The following is a 23,552-nucleotide window of genomic DNA, read 5'->3' as shown; positions in this document are numbered from 1 at the left end:
GTTGACCGTATACAATGTTGTGAAAATGTGTTTTTTTCTTCTAACTTTATTTTAAATACCCAGACTTTAAAAATAATAATTGGTAAACTGAACAGAAAATAAAAAACACAATTAAAAAAATTGAAATTGAAATGTATTATGAAAGACAGAAACCCAGAAAAGGAATTACTACCTTAAAAAGTTATTTAAAAGAAATAAAAGTAAAATTCTATAGAAAAGAAGAAAAAAATGAAGAATAATATTTGACATTTGAATGAATGAAATTCTAGAGATAACTGCATTTGTGTATGTGTATATATGTACTAATGGGCTATAAGGCACCATTGGAATTCTTTCTAAAAAATTATGCTATTTTTATTATCTGCTGAGAGTTGGGAGTTGCTGAGGCTTGGTGGGGGGTATCCTCAAACAGGGCTCCATAAAAATCTAGGAGAAAATTATAAACTACACGTCCCACTAGGCAAGACAGAATAACTTACATTAATTATGCAGGGTTTGTTCTACAATACTTTAAAGGCAACATAAGGATGAACTATTTTGGATTCTGGTTTGACTCTGAACAAATATTCCCTACTATATAATTTCAAACCTGGTATGGGACGAGTATAAAAAAGGAAGTCGCCTTCTTTCTTCTGAAAGAAGAGTCTGTATTTCTGACTGCTATAGATATTCCCCCAGTATCTTTCTTTTAAATTTCTCCACTTCTGTTTATTTTTCAAAAACCACTAAATGTCATCTTGCCCCTAAAACAATAGCATACCAGCTCCTGAAAGAATATTGTTGTTTTAAAAATGACCTAGAAAACAATTTGCTTGACAAGTGATTTTCAATCCTGTTTCATCACTTAATTCCCAAACAGATACTATTTTAATTGTATACTACAACAGGCATCCTAATGATTTTTAAAATCATATGTGACAATCTGACAGGCATCCAAGGAAATTAAAATCCCTCTAGAAAAATTCCTAAAGGCTTAACTTTCTCCACACAATTCAGGTTCAACTCTGTAAAAGACCTGGATATGTCTGAGTTATAATTGCTGTATCCAATCTATATGGAAAAAAAAAAAAAACACAACAACACCAAAAAACCTCTTTTCCATGCAAAGGGAAGCCTTTGTAGGCTGTCCTGGGCCAGCTCTTCCCAGCATCCTCAACCCAATACAAAACTGAAACCTTTTAGTAACATTTACACTGTGATGTTGAAAACACATTGCTTTCCAGAAAAGAAATCGAACTACAAAGCATTTTTAGAAATCATTTGAGATGTTAGCTCTTATAGATATAAGCTAGTCATTTTATCTTCATAATTCTCTATTTCTGTCTTTAGCTTTAGCCTAAATGGATAGCAATTTCACGAAAAGGATACATTTCTATTAAAATAGTAAGAAGATAGCAGCTCATGGGCCAAGAGGGAACATTTTTAGGGTAATTTTCTGAAAATATCTGGAAGTTCATTGGTGGATTACATGTAAAATGTCACGTGCTATGCCAGTTTATTTACTATTCCCTGGGAGAAGCCATCTTCGGTGCACCAAATGAGTTCAATACAATCTGATTTGACAAATGTTTAATAACCTACTATGCATAAGAGACAGATTCTCTGCTCTTGGAAGCCAGTTTAATAATTAAGACTAAAACTACCAATTATTGCATTCTTTTGGATCTATTCACATGCCAAAATTCTGCTCGTGTAATTTTAGCTATTTTCGGAGAAAGAACAAAAATATGTGTACATTGATAAGATAAAACAAAATGATAAAATAAAAAAAATTCACAGTTGGAGGCTGGACACCTGTGTCATTTACAAATGCTCAAAGCAAACAACCCTTTCTTTCCCTGTGTTGATTTCTACCTGAAATAGAAGTTGAACCTTTTTGGACATGGTACCAAGTGTCATATTAATGCAGAGATGTTGTTTCTAGGCAGAAGGATTTTCCCACCCACTATGCTCCACTTCACCAACATATACAGCCTGATCTAAAGCCCATTCTTACAATGGGGTAATAATCTACAGATTTATTGATGTGCCCAAGAACATAAAAACGGTCCAGTGGGCATCCTTCAACAAACTAAATTACCTATGTCTCCATCATTACAGAAATGCCTTGAGTGAACATTAAAATGCTGATAATAATTGAATCTACCCAATATCAGAGCATCTTCCCTCTTTGAAAATGTCAAGAGTCCTTCTGTAGAGCTACACCTCCCTTTTCTTTTGCTTCTTGGTTTGCAGGATTTGGGACTGTCATCTGTGCCCTACATTGGAAAGCAGCCAAGTGCAGGGATCATACAGCTGCTAGAAGCAAGATCGCTGACTCCACTCACTGCACAAAGCCAGAGACCTCGGGGCAATTGTCCGTTTGCTCTGGTTAATCTAGATGCTTGCCCTCCATTTGCTACTCAATGGGTATAACGTTTCAATTATGCAAGCTGAATAAATTCTGGAGATCTTCTGTGCAACACTGCGCCGACTGTTAACAATACAGCGCTGTGCATGTAAACATTTAAGACAGTAGATCTCAAGTGCAAGGTTGTTATCATAATAAAAAATTCCTTCTTCAAACTTAAATCTATGTAAAACTTTCGGAGTTTTAGGCAAACATTTCAAATTTCTACAAAATTTTTCAACTTCTTACCTACAAATGTTCAGAACTGTAAAATTCTGACAAATCATTGGAAGACAACAGACATCTACAGCATAATATGTCCCAAAACTGTATTGCCAAATCTACTTCTTTGTTATCTCCTTCTCCCCAGTGAATGGAAATGTCATCCTTTTATCTTGCTCTGACACCCAACATCTAATCTATTGCCAAATTCTGTCAACTCTGACTTCAAAGTGTATCTCAGATGCTACCACCTCTCCCCTCCTCCGTGTTGCTACTCTTGTTCTGGACTCTGTCTTGTCTTTCCTTCTCTCTGTTGTTTTTGTATCCCTGCCTCCATCTTTGCTGCCTCCCATCTCAATTTCACCATGCGTTAGAATCAAGATCCTGACAATAACCTCTGTATTCTAACAAGATTGGCCACGTTGCCTCTGACCTGATCTTCTAATCACCTCCACCTCATACTCTGCCCCAGCCACGCTGAGGACAATAAAGTTACTCTAACATGCCAGGGATGCTGTCCCCACAACCTCCTCTCTTGGTGATCCCTCTGGAAATATGTTACCCCAGAGATCTGCATGGCTTGTGGTCATTATTCAAATGTGACATCCTCAGTGAGCCTTTCCCTGAGCAACCTACTTTAAACTCCACTCGCCACATGCCCCAGCCCCATTTCCCTGGCTTTCGCAGAACTCATCACATTCAAACTTGCTGTATGCTTACTTGTTTCTTTTTTGTCTGCCTCTGCCCTCCCCGACCCCACCAGATAGTACATCCCACGAGGGTCACCATTTTTGACTATCTTGTTCACCGCATCCTCCCACTTAGAGCAATGCCTGACATATAATAGATGTCCAAAATATGTTAATGAAAAGCTTCACATGGTAATGAAAGAGCTACGCAATGCAGACAAACATCCACCTAATAGAAGACTGAGAATTCTCCTTGGTCAGGCTCTTTCTTCTTCACTCACTGCTGAACCCCTTCATTTCTTATGCGAACATGAAAATATGCTGAGTGATAGACTTAGCCTCAAACCAGACACTAAAATGCAATTTGCTGATTAAAATAATAGATTTCAAGTATTAGTCTTTTTATTTTTTTAAATGTCCTAACTGCACATCTTATTGAAAGTGCTTTTTATTTCCAAAAAGATATATTGATTTTTTTTCTTCTCTGCTTCCTAGCAGGTTAATTATATTCATATTCTAGTATGGACATGGCTATTTTATTGTGTATTTCTAAATATGAGCATTATTGGGAATAAATTTTAATTAGAGGCATGTGTTTTGAGCAGATATTCATTGTAGAGGATGTTGATTTTCCTCCTATCAATTAATGATTAAAATTAATATCAAGGCAACCCATCAATTTATAACAAAGACATTTTCTTTAGGCTACTTCCAAGTAAGAAGAGTTAGAGCAATTTTACGAGCATGGTCGGGCTCTTCCCAGCAGTTTCATTTGTTACATTAGACACGTTCTCTGGGACATACTGCATTTTCAGTAGTTAAAAAAAAAAATCCCTGACTCATAACCTTGCTCCTTATTAATTCTTCTTTGTTACCTTCTTTTGGGAACACTTTGCCAAGGTTAGCTTTAGTTCAAGATTGAGAATATCCTCCAATCACTTGAAGAGCATATGAAATGGCCCTAGACCAAAACTGCTACTAGGAAATCTATAAAACCATTTCTACACACTTCAAATTACTTTTAAAAGAAAGATTACCTCAAATTTTCCAAAGAGTTTTCTTTTGATCATTCAATTTGCCATAGGGTTGGATGTCTGGAAGGTTCCCTGTTCGCTGCGATGTCCTCCGTGTTAGAGCAGCTTAATTCCTACGCTGACCGATGAGCCCACATGGGGCTCTGCTCTCAATAGCCCCTCCTCTTGCCAACATCTGTCTATTTATTTCAGATATAGAACAGACACTGAGCTTCTTAAAATGTAAACTTGGTATTATAATTCAAGGCAAAACAACCAAAAGTATGAATAGCTTTTGTAAAGGTATGTGAGAAAAGGCTAGGGGAGGCTTCCCCTCACAGGAGCCATTTCCATTCTGTCTAATGTTTTTAAGCAGATGACTGGATGAAAATCCTAGGATTGCCTCCGCAACAAGCACAAATTCAAAGTAAATTGTAAATGTATGAATTCTGTAGTGGATATTGATCCTCTCAGGACAGTTGGTGACCCTTAAGGAAAACAGCAGGCCTGCATGACAGACATTGTTTTACCTTGTGTAAGGGGCATCCTTAAATATACGTCCTTCAATATTAACATTCCCTGCAACAAATACATACAACACCCTTTGTGAGTTAATTTATTTAGAATCAACCCAGCCTTGCAGATTGGGTTTCTGCCTCAACGAAGAATGTCTCTTGTCTAATTCTATGGTTCTAGAAATAAAAATTCTCCCCATGCATTTGGTATTATAACTGAAACTACTCCCATTTTTGAATATCTTATTTAGCTTTGAAAAAAAGAAAATCTAGAAGCACAATTTTAACTTAAAAGCAAGCAAAGCAGCTTGTGGTCCTCTGAAACGATTAATAGAAAAGTGATTCAAATTAATCACAAACGCAAGAGGAAGCCAAAATTAGAGAGGGTTATTAAGATACTGTCTGCTGTTTAATCTCGCCCCTTATCAACACATTAACCTTGTTTTCTCTGCCTTAGAAGTAAGTCCACAGCAAAATTAGGTCAGAAATTCACAACAGATCAGATCAGCTGATTCATTACAGCAAGATCCTGACATGCTGCAGATTTGAGTTTAATTCTAAATGGGAGTAGAGTAGAGGGCTTTGGGGTTTTTGTTTTTTCTCCTACATTGCTCTTAGCATAGGCTCTGCAGCCAGCTGTGTGCTACCTGTGGAGTATTTCTAAATACTCTAAGGTGAACTATTGAGTATTTCTTTCTTTTCTTTTTTTTTTTGGTAGAGACAGAGTTTCACTTTATCACCCTCAGTAGAGTGCTGTGGCGTCACACAGCTCACAGCAACCTCCAACTCCTGGGCTTAGGCGATTCTCTTGACTCAGCCTCCCAAGTAGCTGGGACTACAGGCGCCCACCACAACGCCCAGCTATTTTTTTGTTGCAGTTTGGCCGGGGCTGGGTTTGAACCCACCACCCTAGGCATATGGGCCAGCGCCCTACTCACTGAGCCACAGGTGCCGCCCTATTGAGTATTTCTTAAAGTTGACATCTACCCATCATTTATTTAACTGTCTAATTCACCTGTGCAATGGGGCGTCAACACACTTTTTGACATACAAATAGGGTATTTCATTTTGCTGCATGAATCCCATTAAAACACATCTAATGGCATTAGCTATTTGTGATAAAAAAAAATGACTATTCACACTGCAAAAAGTGGATATATCAGTCACTAAAATGCACATCAATAAATGCTATTTCCATACAGTCTGTCACGAATCATGAGTACCATTCCAGAAACTCTAACTATCTAAAGAGGATTTATGCAACACTTAACATTTCTCTAATAAGAGCTCTTTGAGGAATTTGAGTAAAGCAAGCATTTGGCATATTAACCAATTCAAAACTTTGGTATCATAATCATTAGCTTTTGGGTAGCAATGTGTGTTAGTTAAGAAAAAACAAGGTTTTTTCCCCTCCCCCATGGTCCCAAATGTAGACTTTAGTGATTCTGGGTTCCTTGAGTAACAGAAACACTGAAACCCTCCCATATAAATAGCTTTCATATATACATTCTAATATAAAATTGCATGTACTTTTTTTTTTTTTTAAAGGAGCTGTAAGTAATCTAATTTGATTTCTGACTGTCACTTTTAAGGAGGAAATATAACCTCGTATAGATCTCTTGAGGGCATCCACCGGGAACAGAGAGGTTTCTAATCAGCCTAAGTAGTCCTTTGTGTCAGAACCACTTTGCCTTAGTCAAGAGCTGTCTTCCAGACTCACAATGTTTAGGGGGAATTTCACTAAGGTAGCATTTGTCTCATTACAAGAAAGAAAATTCTAACTGCTTCCCATAGTTGAAATCCTGCTCAGAAAAATGTGTACTGGGAGCAAGCTTACTTGTTTCTAATTTAAAGGATGTTTCCTATATTATTTGAAAAATACTAATAATAAATTGATGCAGCACAAAGATTACTTCCAGAATTTAGAAATAAACACCACTGTGAAGGGAACTTCGGTGCTCTTGGTATATCAGATAATCTTTTGCTCACTCATCCTTCGCACATCAGAGTGTCGTGTGGTGGCCTAAACACATCCTGCAAACAGTGAGCCTTCCACGCAGTCCCTGTGTTCACAGGCACACACAGGTTCTGCCTTTTGGGTTGTTGGTGGCCAGACTCTCTTCCCATTGGCCACTTACCTTCTTATTAGCTAGTCCCTGAGTCATGACAGTGGTTCATTTCTCTAACCATCCTGTCTGCTTTTGCCTTTACACTCACACAGCTACCTCTCTGAGATTTGGCAGCCCATCTCAGGTGAACTTGTTCAAAGACACGGGTTTTGTGAGTCTTCTTATAGACTTTTAAATAAAAAGTAAATCTCATTCAACAGTGCCTGCACAAAACTATGAAGATTTAAAATAGCAGAAAAGATGAGCTGCTGAAAGAATTTCTCCTTCTTCATTAATTTATTCCCTTTAAGTCTTTCTTTCTCACCAAATGTTACTTGAAGCTGTTAAGAAAAACACTCATGGCGTAACTTTTTATTTATTTAGTATTTTTCAGCCAGCCAGTCTTTCAAGCAAAACCCCAGTTGAGAAATGGAAGTGAAGGTACAAGAAATTTAACAGAGGCAAGGTGCTCAGTTCATTTAAAAATAAGGAACTGGGCTCAGAAAGCCTAAGTGACTTAGAACACCAAGGAAGCGATGAGGATATTCTTTTCCTAAGAGCTCAGTGTTTTAAGCTTCCCAGCTTCAGAACAAAAGGCATTTCAGCACATATGTGATCCAGAAGGTCAATCACATGAAATCCTATTTCCATTTTTTAAGCAATCCTTGGCAGTCTGCACATTTCTGAAATTGCAACTGGCATATTTCACAGAGAATTATCATCAGTGCGTTTTCAAGGTCAAACATGCCTCCTCTTTAGATTTTCAGTACTTATATACTATATATTAAATCACAGTATACTTTTAGGAAGGTTTTGAACAGACATGTTAAATAATTTTAATTAATTAGACTATGTTTATTAATGCCATATCGAGTTCTTTTTTCTACTTGATATACACTGTATGTTAAAAATATTAAAATATGTGTTAACTTCAGATGTGACATTGCTATTCTGCAGCTGTCCCCATCTCTGTAACCTCATTGCTGGTGTGACTAGAATCTTGCAATGGACCTTCTCAAAAATATTAAAAATACCTTTCTTATTATGAAATTGGCAACAACCCAAAAGTGTATTTCGAGGGGGAGAATGAAAGATTACTATTCTTTTTAAATTGTCAGAACTCCAAGATTATTGTCATTCTATGAACAAAATGAAATGGATTGGACATTACATCAAATACACAGACCGGATCACCCACTGAGATCCCACAGCCCATCCCGCAGCTCCTCCTCCTGTCCCACCTCTACCAACTTGGCTTCCTTCACTTTTCTCTCTCCACCCACCTCCCCCCAAATATCCAGAGGCCATCTCTGTCCTCAGGCTGCACACAGGTCCTGCTTTTAAAAATAGAAGACATTTGAGACTTCTCAACAATTCGGGAGGCTTTGTTAGTATTTTGTCTCTCCCAAATATATTTACATTTCAAAGTAGAATTCCAGAGAAATGTTTTGGAGACGAAGAGTAGGAAAGAATAGAGACTAACAAAGAGCAAGACACATTTCAAATCCTAGCTCAGTAACAACTGTGGGACAGTAATAAAATGATGTTTGGGACATGGTTGACCTCACTCTGATGGGGGCATACCCCACAACTGACTGCTAGGTGTGTGTACCTCGTCATTTTGACTGTTGCCTTTGGGGTTTCTACCTGTGATTATCCACTGATGGAAGTCATTCTTCCGTGCCCAGTCCCAGCCGTGTGGGCATGGGACAAACTTCTGTCCTGGTTTACCCTCCCCGCAGGCTGTTTTCCAGCTACTTATCGCCCTATACAGCCCAGGCTCCTGCGCTTCACTACAGAATGAAGCAAGAAGACTTGTGCAATGCTGAACAGTAATTCTGCCCTTTTGTTTCTTATTCTACTATTGATTTTTTTTCTCAGTTGTTCTATTTTGTTTTTTGGTTTTTTTTTTAAACTGTTACCTATCATGTGGTTTCTGATTTCAACTTATGCCAGTGGCCATAGAGAAGCAGGTGTGGGCCCCTCTGTGCCTGGCTCTGTGTTCTCATCCATTCATCGCCCCCCTCCATGTGTGTGGCGTCCCTACAGGGGCTGAGTAGTCTGTGCTCCATCTGGGCTGTCTCCCAGGCCTCCTTTCCTACCCACTCGCGGACATCCTCACAGTCATCTTTTCCCTCTCCAAGTCATCTGTATTTCCCCTTCCACAGTGATCACTGATATCAGTATTTCAAATATGCTAATTTTCTCTCACAGAACAATAAACAGCTACAGATCCCACTTGCCCGTCCAACTACTCTCCATATTTTTGAATTATTTTTTAACCATGAAAGTCCTCAAAATAGCTCTCTCCATCCTGGCTTTCCTTCCTTTCCTTCCATTCTCTCATGAACGTAAGTGCATTGGGTTTGCCTTCAGCCCTTCAATGAAATTGTTTTTATGAACTCCATCAATGTCATGAAAAGGCAACAGTCAATTCCCTGGCTTCAATGCATTTGATCTACCAGCAAAAGCTCTCTCCCTCTTCTCTAGTTACTTGGCAATTTTTCCAAGCCATCATTCTTCTGTGTGATTCTTCTCCTTCCTCACTAGCTGGATTCTTTTACTGGTCCTAGCATTTGGGCACTTAGATGCCTCCGGAAACATTTCTGGATTATTCGATCATCTCTATCTAAGCTTAAGTCCTAATTATCTTCCTCTAGGCTCAAAACTGTGACATCTATAGAATACAAGGATTATATTTATTTCTCTAACGTTGGATCTACTATAAATCCCAGATTCTTTATCCAACTGCCTCTCCAGCATGTCCACTTAGATATTTAAAAAGCTTCACAAACTTGTCCTACCTAATCTGAGCTCCTGTTCCCCCACCATTTACCCCAAACTTGCTCTTCTTTTAGTCTTTATCATCTCATTAAACGGAGGAATCATTATTCTAGTTCAGACAGAGACACAATAAAACAGGAAACAACAATATAGACCAAATTCGAGAGCCACCTCAAATTCCCTTTCATATGCATTAATTTCTCATTAGTCAGAAAATTCTGATTATTTTACATCACATTTACTGCTGCCGCCCCAGTTCAAACCAACATTATGTCTCACCAATTAGAACATAACATGAGGAGCACCACACTCTAATTCTTTGCTCTAATCTCGAGCAGGGTGAGAATAAAGTTTTATCTGCTGCTGGAGGAGGGAAGACATGGAGGTAAATGTCTCTATGATATTTGATGTTTTTTCAATTCTGTGTGTGACCTAAACTATCTTTACTTGTATGCTTTATAACATAACTATGAAAACATTGCTTTACTAATCTAACAAGAACCAACTCAAAGTTCACATAAGAGTGGATTTGTCTCACCCCTCACATAGGTAATGACAAAGTTTTGCTGTGTCCCAGCCTTACCTAAATTCTTGCTCTTACACCCTTTGGACTTCAGACTTCCATGGTTATGCAGCTGTGAACACTTGGCAGTGAACTACCTAAACACTAGCCATTTTATTGTCTGAATATCTATGGATCTTTTGATATAAGTCTACTGAAAGTGGTTAATGGTATTGTTATAAACACACTTTTGGTGTTTAATTATATCTAACAGCATGATTCAGCAAATAATTTTATTTATATGCTTATAGAAAATAATTAATTATTGAATTTTAATGACAAAGTTGGGAAACTTTAGATTTTAGAGCTGAAGTTACTTTGAAAATCAATTGTAGGCCATCCTTCTGTTTTAAGTTTTAGAAACCTCAGACTCAAAAAACTAAAATGTTCACACACATATAGAAGCATATCAGAAATACTTCCCAGAAAAAAAATTTCTAAGAAAGGGCAATTAAATGCTACAGACAAGAATCTGGGATACCATTTAAAACTGGTTAGAAATTTAAAAAATAACCAAGTCCCTAATAATAAATTAATTGACTCTAAACATAAATATATGCAATTGTGAAAATGTTTATCAGTTATGCAATGTGATACACATTTTTATATCTGGTAAGGGGATACATTTCCATTTTATTTGTACAAACAAACTACAAAAAAAGTACACTCTTTAAAACATTCTTCTACAATATTTTCTTCTTCTTCTTCTTTTTTTTTTCTTTTTGTTGGCTTCCAAATCTCTCTCTGTCTCTCTCTCTTTCTCTCTCATAAATTACTTTTATTGAATGATTGGAGTAGTCTGAACTTAGATACATTCATACATTCTTTGCATGTAAGAATAGTTCACCTTAAAAGAATATTTTCTTGTCCTTAATATCATAATGTTAACAAAGAGTAAGCAAAAGTTTTAATGCCAGATGAGAAGAAAAATCAACCAGGGAACTGTCAGAATATCTGAACAATGATTATTCATTTATCCAGCTAATTGATATGAATTGATCTCCTATATTCTGGAATTTTGCACTTAGTAAATGAAGCCTATTGAGGAAACAAGACTCATCAAATACAACTTAATCATTCTGGAATTTTGCACTTAGTAAATGAAGCCTATTGAGGAAACAAGACTCATCAAATACAACTTAATCAACACACACACACAAACCCCAAACACTGTAACATTCTTTCAAAAAAAATCAAAGAATGTGTATTCTTCTTTTGGTGTCAGAGCCCTAGGAAATTTAAACTCCATTCAGAAGGCTGCCTTCTGGGGCTCATTAGATTGTAGCTGGTAGGTTTTGCATCATAAAAGTAATTTAATTTGAACAAACTTTGAGCACTTGGTACTGAACAAGAGATTGAACAGCCATAAAATTCTGCACAGAGAGCACACACGGAGAATTCCACCTGCCTTCAGAGGATCACCTGAGTCTAATTATTAATGAATCTTGGTCATAATCCAGGAAGAAAATGAATTCTATGTTATGGTAACATCTATAAACAAGAGCCTTGAAAGGTAGGGATTTTCATCACACTCTGGCTATTAGTGTTTCTGTGTTCCCTTGTGCTTTCACCAAAAGGTTATTGGGCATGAGTTTTTATTTAAAAGAAATTGAATTCTTTCCGCATCCCATCTGTACCTCCCCATGCACAACACACAAGTAAGTAACTTTTGTCAACTAAGCTGAGGATACTGTTGTCAGGGTGGATTGTGTTTTTGTTATAGTTGAGGTATCCCTTTCACATCCTATTGCCAAGTCCAACTAACATGGGCAAGCCACTTCTCCAACAGGTGCCACTGCCACAACCTTAGCAACAATCACAGATTTCCTCATGTGCACAAAACCCGGAATACTTTCTTAAAAGGTATATTTACCGCTTTATTGCTTCTTCTTGTCTTCGGCGTTTTTCATTCTTTTCCTTCATATAGGCCAGGTTCGTTTCATTTCTCAGGCGATCATTCTCTCGAGCAATGTCTGAGGCATTCTGAATAACCAAGCCATCATATGCCTTCATCCCCATATCCTCAACATACTGCAGAAATGTGTCCAAAGGGTCTTCCTCAGGATTAGAACTCATCATCTTGGAGGATATCGTGTAACAGAGAACGCTTCCTGCAGAGAATGCATCATACTTTTATCAAGAGGAAAGATAAAAAAGCGAGGTGCTCTGATTATCTCTAATATTCTGTCAGTTCAGATTTCCAATGATTATGGCTGAATCCATTTGAAGAATATGTCTCATTAGAAATTACAAAGGACCAAAGTGTTTTAAGTAAATACTAACTAAGTGCAACTGAATAGCAAATATTCCCTCAAAGCAGGACAAAAGGCAGAAGTCATGTTCTGAGAAGTAAAGTGAAGGTGTGAATACTGTATGCAATGAAAAACATTTGGTTTGGGTAACTAGAGTAATGATTTCATTGCACAAAAACACATTCTTCTGCCAATAAGATATATCAGCTTGAAGTTTTTGTTTATTTCTCATTGCCATACAGACTTGTTTGTTCAATTTCAAATAAAATGATATAATAATGTGGAATGAACTTTTGTAATTTGTGTGCTTTCTTTAAAATTTTAAATTAAAATGTATGAATCTGAACTATTTATGCAAATATATCAGTGATAAAAGAAATATAAATTTTAATATAATTTTTTCTAGGGAATAATCCCTTTTTGACGCCCTGATATTTTCCATGATTCTCTAGAATGGTTTCATAGGGTAACTCAGGTACCATAGATCATGACAGCCATATTAATCCTGACCTGTCTAGTAATCCAAGCGATTGATAACTATTATATCATTGCTACACGAAGTTTTAAATACCTAAGCCACAGAAGGGATTACTGATAAACCAAAATCAAATCGAAATAAAACAAAACAAAAAAGCATAGGATTTTCATTGGTACATATGACATTCACTTATAAAAATGATGGTACTAATGCTTACCTGTCACTGATGTGAAGAAAGTGAGGACTGTAAATAAATTTTCTCTATTCAGTAGAGTTGAACAATAGTAGGCGTATAATACTGTTAGTTAATATTATAATAATAAATGTATGGAAGGAAGTCTAGCAGCAATACCCACGTTAAATGGATATCTGTGGATGAATAGATGGACAGATGCAGGGATGGGTGACTAGGTGAATGGATGGTGGGTGGGTGACTAGGTGAATGAATGGGTGGGTGGGTGACTAGGTGAATGAATGGACAGGTGGGTGGATGGGTGAATGGATAGGTGGAAGGGTGGGTGGATGAGTGAGTGGAAGGATGGATGGATGAATGGATGCATGGATGGTCGGTGGGTGACTAGGTGAATGGATAGGTGGAAGGGTGGGTGGGAGAGTGAGTGGATGGATGGATGGGTGGGTGGATGGATGAAAAGTTTACTGTGAATTGTGCATTCAGTGTGGTATAAGCAACTGGTATAATTGACTCAGTTCAAAAAATCAAAAGGAAAGTCAATTGACAAAGGAAAATAAATGGCTACAATTACCTATTGTATCTATCTTTTACTTTCTTCCAAAAGCTTAGAAAGATATTTTGAAAATAGTAAGTCCCAGACTTTAATTTTTTTCATTACAAATAATTTTCCCTCTGATTTTTTTTTTTTTTACAAGTACAGTCATGTTTTATAACCCGGAACATAGCTATGGAAATTTAACTTCTTATCAGAGCTTATTAGCATTTTGGTTGCCAGTCAATCCGTATTTGAAGGCTGTGCTAAATTTAAAGATTTCATCCCCAAATCTAAGAAATTGTTGAAAAGGGAAGCTAGATGAAGTTGTTTGTTTACTAATGATTTTTTTGTTAAATTTTATCATGCTTTGTTTGGTTTTATGCCCTAATGAGTTAACAAATGAAATGGTCTTTTAATTCCAATTATCTAATGAAATGGAATTGTATTTTTAACATCATTCTATCTGATTAGATTCTTATGTGGTAGACATACAGAAAAACAGGTAGTTACTGCTACAAAGTGCAATTTCGGTGGAAATACAAGACAATGATTTGCAGGGAGCTAAAGCATTATGTTCATTGGATATTCATTTCTAACAAACAGTTTAGTAATAGGTGGCTGGACAAAAAAAGATAAGCATAACTCTATGGCAATTAATTCTACCTAAGTTAAGGAAGCCAAGTGATTATTACAAGGATTCTAGAGATAATGCCTCAGCTGAACGATCATCACTCCCTCTCTGCCCTCTAGCAAAATTCTATATTTCCCAATTGTATAAGGTATTATTATCCAAAGGTTTTTTTTCCCCTTAAGTTTTCCTACAACTAAAATGATACCAGTGAATCTTACATAGTTTAAATATTAACAAGGTTGTGCATCTCTGAAAGTTAATTATCTTCCTAAGTGGTCTTTCATATTGGCTGGAGTTCAAGTTATTTTTGTTCTAAAACATTAAATAATAAAATTAATAATACAAAATTTTTAAAGTATGAAAAATTACATCCTTTTAAAATGCAAATAAAATATTTTGAAATGAAAACTAACCATGGAATCTACCAACACTCGGCAATAATTCAAATTGAAGGAATGTTTCTACACATGCTCATGCTACTTGATTCTAGAGAAGTTCTTATGATCTCTGATCATTCATTTCTTCAAGGATTTACTGAGCACCTGTTATGAACAGGCATGAATGAAGGTGGAACTGTGTTCCCTAGACATCCATGCTGCAGTGTCAGAGCACACTGAATACATCATCGCCATGGTTGTCACTGATCCAAGTGGGCTTCTCTCGGTCACACATGCTTTATTTTCCCTATTTTTAAGGGTGAACAAGAAACTCTTTTCAACAATTATATGAAGTCTACAAATAGGGACATGGATTCTGTCAATGCCTAAACATTACACTTTTTTTTTTTTTTTACTTGCCCACGTGCAAAAAGGTAGTCAGTGACGAAAGGGCGGCAATGAGTCCTGAAGCAGAGACGAGAAGGCCAGCACTGCAGCCTGAAAACCCCAAAGCAGATGCTCTTAGCTCTAGGACTTTCTGCAAGTTAATTAATCTCTTTGCGCTTGTTTCCACATTGTTTAAAGATGGTGGCTGAAATAGACTTATGTTGTGAGAATTCTGTTAGAAAATACATGAATGTGTTCAATAAATGTGACCATGTTATTAACATCGCTATTAGATACTTTCCTTAATGCTTAACTGTTGCCCAGGTTATGTTTAACAATAACGTAACTCCTGATAAACAAAATTGCACTTTATAGCTTAAGTGAGTGGAATATTTAGGGCAGTTCAACTAATCACATGTGCCTAAACACATGTGCAAATGGAGGCCAAGCTAGAGTTAATACATTTGCCCATCAGCTAACTACATGGGAACAGCACATACATCCCATATCCCGTGGTGTCTGTTTCTAGAAAGTCAGGGCACTGAGACGTATGCTGTACAAAGCTCATCCCACCTTTCAGACTCTCAGACTCCACCCTTCCAAGCCAAAGGGTGTTTCTCCTGCACCTAACTGAACAATGAGGGAATAGATTCATGGCCTCACTAAAGAAAAGCAAACCTAGTGTCAGTGGTCCACCTCATTACAACTGAGACCATTCCCATGTAGAGAACTCACAAACAAGTTCTACCACAAATCTGTCTGTCCTTCAGAAATTTATATTTATGGCTAAGATAGATGTTGAGTAAGATCATGTTCTATACCACACACACACACACACACAAAAAAAAAAAACCTGTCTGTATTTTGGCTGCTGTGTATTAAATCAAGTTTATTTCTGGCTATTACAAAACAATTTTGTATATAAGCATTTTATAGAGACTTGTCTTGAGCATCTAATTCCTAAATCAGCATTTTGAATATCCTTTTTGTTAAGAGGCAAACAAGCCCCTCTCCTCTAAGTAGCATCTTCGGATATATTTCATTAAGTTAGGGAGTCTGGGTTACTAGACCTCTAACTAGTGTGTGGGATATTTGTGGCAACAGAGGGGATGATAATTGAAGGGGAACTATTGCTTTTCTACAGACTGTCCTTTTAATTGAACTGGCATATACCTACAGCCCTTTATGCTCAAAACAAATTAGACATTGCAGTCCCTTCCCTGCCCCTGGGAGCACTGGTTGAAAACAGGCACGGGTGATCCTCATTCAAAAGGCAGATGTGTTTTCTTTGGAATGCACAGTATTAATCCAAATAGTGCAAGACTCGTGTGTGTGTGTGTGTGTGTGTGGTGTTGGAACATGTAGCCAATATTTAAAACTTGAGCCAGGAACTCTCCTCAGAAAGCACCTTTAATAACAGAGATCAGAATCCCCCTACAAGCCAGAGACACCTTCACATCTTCACTTCATGGCTTTTCTCCACTGCTGTATTCTATATTCATGAAAGACTCATTTTGCCTAATTCTTAGATTACTTTATCTAGAACAACAACCAATCTAATCAAAACCACTTAAATATGGCTGTATGGTTAACTGTTCAGCTTTATTGCATTCCTTCACTTTGTTACGTATATCCTGTTAGCCACACCCTTCAGCAAGATCACTTGTACAATATTATGACACTTGCTAAAATCTGAAATTTCACTCAACCCAGCTTACATGCAACAATCTACACTGGTGCAATTCTTACCATATTTCAAATTCTAAGCATTTAACTTTTTATTGAGTTCATCATTTTGCTACTTTCTTTTGTGTAAAGCCATCATTGTACCCTATCTCCAACAAACGTACAGAGGCATAAACTCTGGGATGTCCAAGTGAAATTTATACAAAATATAAAAAAATAAAAACTAACTTCTCTTTTCCTTTTTCTGTAGCTATTGCTTCTATCCACAGAATCCAGGAGGCTAAGACACTAGGTGATCCTTAGTATCAAAGCAAAAAAAAAGGGGGGGGATAATTTTGGAGAAATATGTGTATGCAAAAGAATTAAAGACAATACATTTGGGTGTGCTGTTCCCTTTGTCAATTAAGGCACCCGTTATATATGATCTCAGTTTAGCGGAAGATGTTTAGCGTGGTACCATATAATGCCAAGATCGAGTTCCCCAGAGGAATTTTAATTCATTACAGGTTGTTATTGGACAAAAGATGTACAAAGAGTCAGATAAATATCAAGCATGCAAGCTTCCCTCTTGTACATATTTAAACATTTCTCTTCCCTTTGCATAAAATTCAGAACAATTCCTCCATAAGCACAACTTCGTGCATTGTGCTATCAACCCATTTAGCTCCACCAGGACTGGCCCAGGTGGGTGTGTACACTAACTTGTCCGGCAGAGCCTCCCAATGGATCATTTACCTCCATTTACGAAAGCACAGTCTGCCACTAATATCAGAGTAAGTGAGTTCACTAGCTCTCTTAGGTACTGCTGGTCTTTGTTTCTTTTCTTAAAGTATTTACCCCAAATTTCTGTTTCCCATCTGAAACTTTGATTTTAAAACGCATAAAGTTGTGATAACTCTATTAATATGCGTGTTTGCTACTTATACTGAGTGGTAAAGGCAGGAAAAAGCTCTGATGAGAGGGACAACTGTTCCCTATTACTTAAAGCTCCATGAGAAGCTTCCTTAATTTTAAGCCACAGTTGATCTCCCCAAATAATCATAGGGCAAGAATAAGGTAAAGTTTATTTGGCGTTGTGATTATAATGCTAACTGTGATAAGCAGGGAGAATACAAAACATACAAGGAAAGGCATTTCCTGATGAAAGCCTAGATATTTTACCTTTACTGTACTTCCCATGTATGTTTTCATTTTAGTGCAGAGAAGAAAGTTTTCCAGTCTCCACCCTTTATATATTTCTGAAGTTTTCAAACCACACGTGTCTCAGGGATGTAAGTTATTAGAATTGGAGTTATTGAAATTTGACTTTCATTCCCACTCCAATCATTACATCTTCCCTGAGAAATAGTATTGATCCAATAAAACTTTCCCAAGGCGATTTTGACTATTTTTTGTTGTTGTACAGTGGGAGAAAATGATCTTCTACAATTTTTGCATGTACTCAGGACAACTTGAAAACACATTGTGTATGAAAATGTAAGTATTTAAATAATCAGGCAGCATATACATATGTAAAATACATATGATACATATGCAAATTAATATCTAAATTTGCTGACTTCACTTACAACCAAATCAACAGACTGGATAGCCTGGTTATAACCTGGAACACGTGTAAAACGCATCAAAATTGTTTTTCTGATAAAATCTTGTAATTTGTCAAACTTCAGTCTAATAATTTAACTTTGATTATGCTCAAAATCCTCCCGCCTCCCAGCCCCACAAATGGTCACACTCAATTTTCTCATTGTCAGTGTCATCAAAATGCAGCTGTTTTGCCCAAAATGGGAAATGTTGAAGTTACCAGCAAGAAAGCTTACTGTAGTAACTACAAAGACACTGATTGCTTTTTTCTCAGAAAGCAGATTACTTTGCAGTGAGTTTTTCATCACTATCTTTCTTCCCAAAGTGGGTAAAATGGGCATAGATACTGTTAATGTGGTGACACCGTATACTGGTGTCTGTCTCTCAACTTCCAGGTTGTCATGGTGCCATTTGCCCGTGGTCTGAAGAGATTGCACATTTCACGAATGTTAGAGGCTCATGCAAAATGCCAGCTGCTGAGGTGCTTTTTGGAGCCTTGGGCCAAATGGTTCCAGACGCTTACAAGGCAGTATTTGCAAAGTAGTTGTAGTCCATTTAATAAATTGCTGACTGGAGACACAGTAGAAGCCATCTAATTGAATGGTGAGTCTATGATTTATTTATTTTTTAAACAATAGCTAACCTTCTCGTCTCTAGGATTTTTACACTCCCCTGACTTCTAAACTTTACAGGTGCTTCAAGTCTTTGGACTTCTCTATAGTCCCTTGTGAAGTTATAATATTTTTCTCAGGTCTGTTTTTACTAATTGTCCAAACTGTCAATGTCCTTCACACAGTCCCCTTCTTTGCTGAGTTGGCTAATGTACGTTGCACTTTCCACAGAAAAACACGAAAATGTTTGCTTTTGTGGCTCACAGACTCTCATTCATTTGTGTGATCAGTACTGAAAATACATAAAATAAGCTGGAGCTATGCCCTAAAATGTGAAGAATTAGGGAGTTAATTTTCACTCTTTCTTTACATTATTATTCCACACCAGTTGGCCATAAATTCATGAATCTTAAAATAACCAAAACTATATCATTAACCTCTTCATTTGAATTTCATTATTTTTCCCCTTAATTTAGGGAAAAAATCCAGTTCTAAGGCATGAAAACAACTTCAGGATTTCCTAATGAGAATGCTCAATATTATTTCATATAATAGTTCTTCTGGATATAGAATATCTGCATTTTTTAAATTTTAAATATTGCTGAGTAGTTGGAAAAATTAGAATAGAATTTTGTTGGCATCCCAGCAAAATAAGTACATGTCCCAAGTCAAAACAAGTCCACCAGAAGTTCTACAGAAAATATTCATCGTGATGAGATTAATGAAATGTGCCTGATATTGAGTGATAGGAAAATGTTTCTCAAAGAGGTTTGTGTCTAATCAGTCAGGAAGAAGCAGTTTCAGCCTTGGTATCTGTCTGGCAGTTTGGGATTTGAGAAGGTAGTGAGTCTTTTTTTTTTTTTTTTCCTCAGAATACAAAACCAGGTTTTCACTGCTGACACAAATGTGCTCAGAGACAGCTGTAAAATATTTATGGTATGGAATAGTGGGTAACTAGCTAGCATGCACAACTCAAATGCCAAATATTTGCAATATTTCAATTTCAATTTTCAAAATGGAAAATGTTTTCAATGCTTTTAATAATTCAACATGGGTTATTTTACTAATGAAAATAGAGTTTAACCATTTCCATGCTAATGTAACTAAGTGGGTAAGGGAGTAAAAATAGCCTGGGGCTCACGAAAGCCCTGGATGCATTTAGTGAGGCTTTATTTCTGCCCCACCTAATAAGACATGCAAACTTCAGCATTAAGTATCCCTAACTACAATCCAGTTCATTTCATAACCAGATTGCTTGAGCTATGTAGTGCTGGATTCAATGAGCATGCTTAAAGAATCTGAAAAATGAAATACATACCAAGATTTAAGTCCCCAGGGACAGCTAAGTGCAATGATCAGAAGGTGACTTGTGTCTGCCAGAGCCCTCTCTGGCGGCCGATCCCAGGGCAGTTCTGTAGGAGTGATCCAGCACCATAAGAAATGGACTTGTAGTTCAGTTCAGTTTTTCTTCAATTAAAGTGCATTTAACCTGGTTGGGAAAAGTGCCGGCTCCCAGATTCTTCATCACTACATCAGAGCATTCCCGATGTCCTTCCTATTAAATAAAATGGCCTTTAAAGTTTGCTAAGAAGATGCGGTGGCAGAAGACAGGTGCTTGCTCCTTAAATCGACATTCAGAGAAAAGAGGACATAGCTAATGGGTGGGGATGAACACACAGTCCCTCGCCTTCCAGGTCCAGCAGGGAAGAAATTGAATGATTTTACCCACTTTGCTACACAGATGATTACAAGACCAGAAGCAATCACCAGGCTGGCTAAGGTACCTCATTTGATTATATTCTGTGAAGACAAAAATAAATGAAAACAAAAAATCAGAATCATCTTTTCTAAATGTCTCCTTTCAGCCAAAAAGATGCTCTTTCTCATTGCCACTTACATACAGAAGGTTTGGAGCAGCCTAGCTTGTGGCATAGTCCCTCCCCCGTGACAACCAGCTCTCTCTCATTCTCTCTCCCTCCACTCCCTCCCTCCCTCCCCCCCTCCCGGCCCCTGACTCCCTCCCTTCCAGCTCGCTCTCTCCTCTCCAGCTGCCTTACTCTGTTGATGCTGCTGCTGATTAATCAGGGATTCTGAAACAAAGAACCTACCTTCTGAAATAAGCAGTAATCTTTCTTCTCTGTTTCTGCAATCCGTCTGCACTGAACGGCAAGGCTGCCAGCCTCCTAGCACCTTGGATAGTTCCTGCTCACTAGGCCCTTTGGAAAAGGCAGAAGAAGCCACTGAAGAAATGGCAAGAGCCGGAGCAGCATCGTTCTACTTTGGATTTCGGCTCCCCAGGGCTCCGATTCTCACTAAAGACCTCACATCTAGGCAACAGAACCTCTCTCTTTCATCTAACTGAGCTGAAGTCTGATTAGTAAATAATAAAATGAAAAGAGGGTAAAGAAACCCCTTCGTTTATTTTCCACTATACCACTAATTCAGTCTTTATGGAGAAGAAAAATAGAAATCTATCGAAAATAAATGTTCTTTTCCTACACGGAATGTGTAAGTTATACGCTTTCCCCCCCTCCTGCGTGGCTAATGAACAACAACTTAAATGGAACATCTAGATCTCGGTTTGATACCCTTATTTGATATCCATTTTGCCTTCCACCCTCCTGTACAGCCGAGCCATGCACACAATTACTGCTGACGCACTTCAGGCTGCTGCTTGGGGAGAGAGGGGAGGAGCCTTTTAACCTCATCAAAACAGCTTCATGCCACCTGCTCCCGTGGCATGAGAACAAAACTAGCCCACTTAGAAAGAACACCACAGGGCACACGTGTATGGAACAAAGGTCTCAGACGGCTTTTTTTTTTTTTAACTAAAATAAGATATAAAATAATTAAGGCACCTGTGTCATTAAGTCTTATAGACTCATTGTTGAAAATATTTAAGATCATTCTTTTTTGATCATTCTTTCCTAAGGGCTCTCTTCTTTTTGTTCTTAATATCCCACAAAATATATTCATATACAGCGTGTCACATACCACAACTGATATAGGCGTGTGTCTATTGAGTGTAAAGCTTTTATCTAACCTACTGTTCCTCAGAGGAAAAAGTGAAATGTACATCTCTTAATGTGTTCAGTTTTTACTCTGATAAAAGTAACAATGCAGAATAAGTTTCTGCTTCATTTGAGGTAAAATATCAGTTTGGGAGCAAAAGAAAATATGTATTATTTCATAGAATTTTTGCCATCATATTCATTTTCAGTAACTTTTATCATTAATGACCTTCATTTGAAAGCTGATTTTCCCAAGAGTTATCCTAACCATTTAAATTCATAACTAATTTCTTAGTAAAGTGTTTTCTGAATTTAAAGTATTTTTTTTTTTTTTTTTGCACGCACAGACTATAAAAAATAAACCGAGTTCACCTTCCTGATTCTTAAAAGCTATCCGGAACTTTGCAGTGGTTTCCTTAAAATTCGTTTCTTTAACTTGGGGTGGGCGGCAGATAAAATCAGCACGTTGTATTGCTAGGAGGCTTTTCAATATCCTGTATTTTAAAGTGAGTTCCTAAATCTTATCATATATATCTTGGGTTTTGTGCATCTGCCTTTTAATTATTTAATGTTTAGAACCCCTCTGCAAGATTAAATAGAGAAAAAGGACAGGTTTGGAGAAAGAGAATAGAGACTTTTTCTTTCATTCTCTCTTCCCTCCCATATCAACCCTCCTTTTCTCCCTCCCTCTTTATCCTCTCTTCCCTTTTTCTCTTTTTCCTTCTGTCTTATGACAGATTTAGTACATGGCAGAAAAGTGCCTCAAGTGTCACTCACAAAGTAGCATCAGCCACCACGCTGGGATTAAGGAGTTTGCTTACACATCATTATCTTTGGTAGAGAAAAGTTCCCATAGAAGTTCCCTTTCAACATGCCCAAAGGTGAAACTGGCTCTTTATAGGGAAATTATATAACAAATATTCTAGGAAATGGAAATATTTTCTCATGACTGATGATTTTACCAGTTTGAGTGGCTATATACTGAACCAACAGAGCTTAAGTAAGCTCTAGTGCAAAGCCTGTTGCATATAAGAAAAACAATACCCAGATGAGTTAACCGACTGGCCCCCAGCCTCATTAGTTCATTAGGGTTAAGACCCAAGGTCACTGTACTGACTGTAGGTTCCTCTTCTTTGGGCCACACACTAGTTCTCGGGCCCTTTGTCCCCTTGATTTTATGCACCAAAATAATTCAAACACTGTGAAGAGAAGCTGACAGATAGTTGCCAAGTGTAAAAAATAAAGAGAACAATCTGCCATCTTTGTACCATAAAAATGTAAAAAATGAAAGATATTTTTATCTTATAAGAATAGAGAAAGTATATTTTTAAAAAAAGCATGTTCTTTAATATTTTCAACTTTAGGAAAATATATAGGATTGTAGATTCCTTCCTTCCTTTTCTCTTTCTGTTTTAATTCTCCTCCTATCAAAGAATAAGGCTTGGGAACTATCACATTAGACCAATTGCATATTCTCAGGCCCACACTTTCCTCTTTCTAGATGTCAGTGCCTGATGGTTGGGCA

The 23,552-nt window shown here is 37.3% G+C and overlaps 1 protein-coding gene across 1 annotated transcript in view; it reads right to left on the bottom strand.

The window, feature by feature from the left end:
* The window catches only part of NYAP2 (neuronal tyrosine-phosphorylated phosphoinositide-3-kinase adaptor 2), a 268,701-nt gene extending 247,037 nt beyond the window's left edge, over positions 1 to 21,664 (bottom strand). Inside the window, exons 1-3 of the mRNA XM_053597668.1 lie at positions 21,125 to 21,664; positions 20,335 to 20,816; positions 12,156 to 12,393 (exon numbers count right to left, since the gene is read on the bottom strand). Of these exons, the coding sequence (XP_053453643.1) occupies positions 12,156 to 12,361 (206 nt within the window). The 5' untranslated portion in view covers positions 12,362 to 12,393; positions 20,335 to 20,816; positions 21,125 to 21,664. The remainder of the gene's footprint in view (positions 1 to 12,155; positions 12,394 to 20,334; positions 20,817 to 21,124) is intronic.
* Positions 21,665 to 23,552: the final 1,888 nt, after the last annotated feature.

The sequence above is a fragment of the Nycticebus coucang genome, chromosome 7 (assembly GCF_027406575.1).
Source record: "Nycticebus coucang isolate mNycCou1 chromosome 7, mNycCou1.pri, whole genome shotgun sequence".
Lineage (NCBI taxonomy): Eukaryota > Metazoa > Chordata > Mammalia > Primates > Lorisidae > Nycticebus > Nycticebus coucang.
This window is presented reverse-complemented; position numbering and strand designations above follow the sequence as displayed.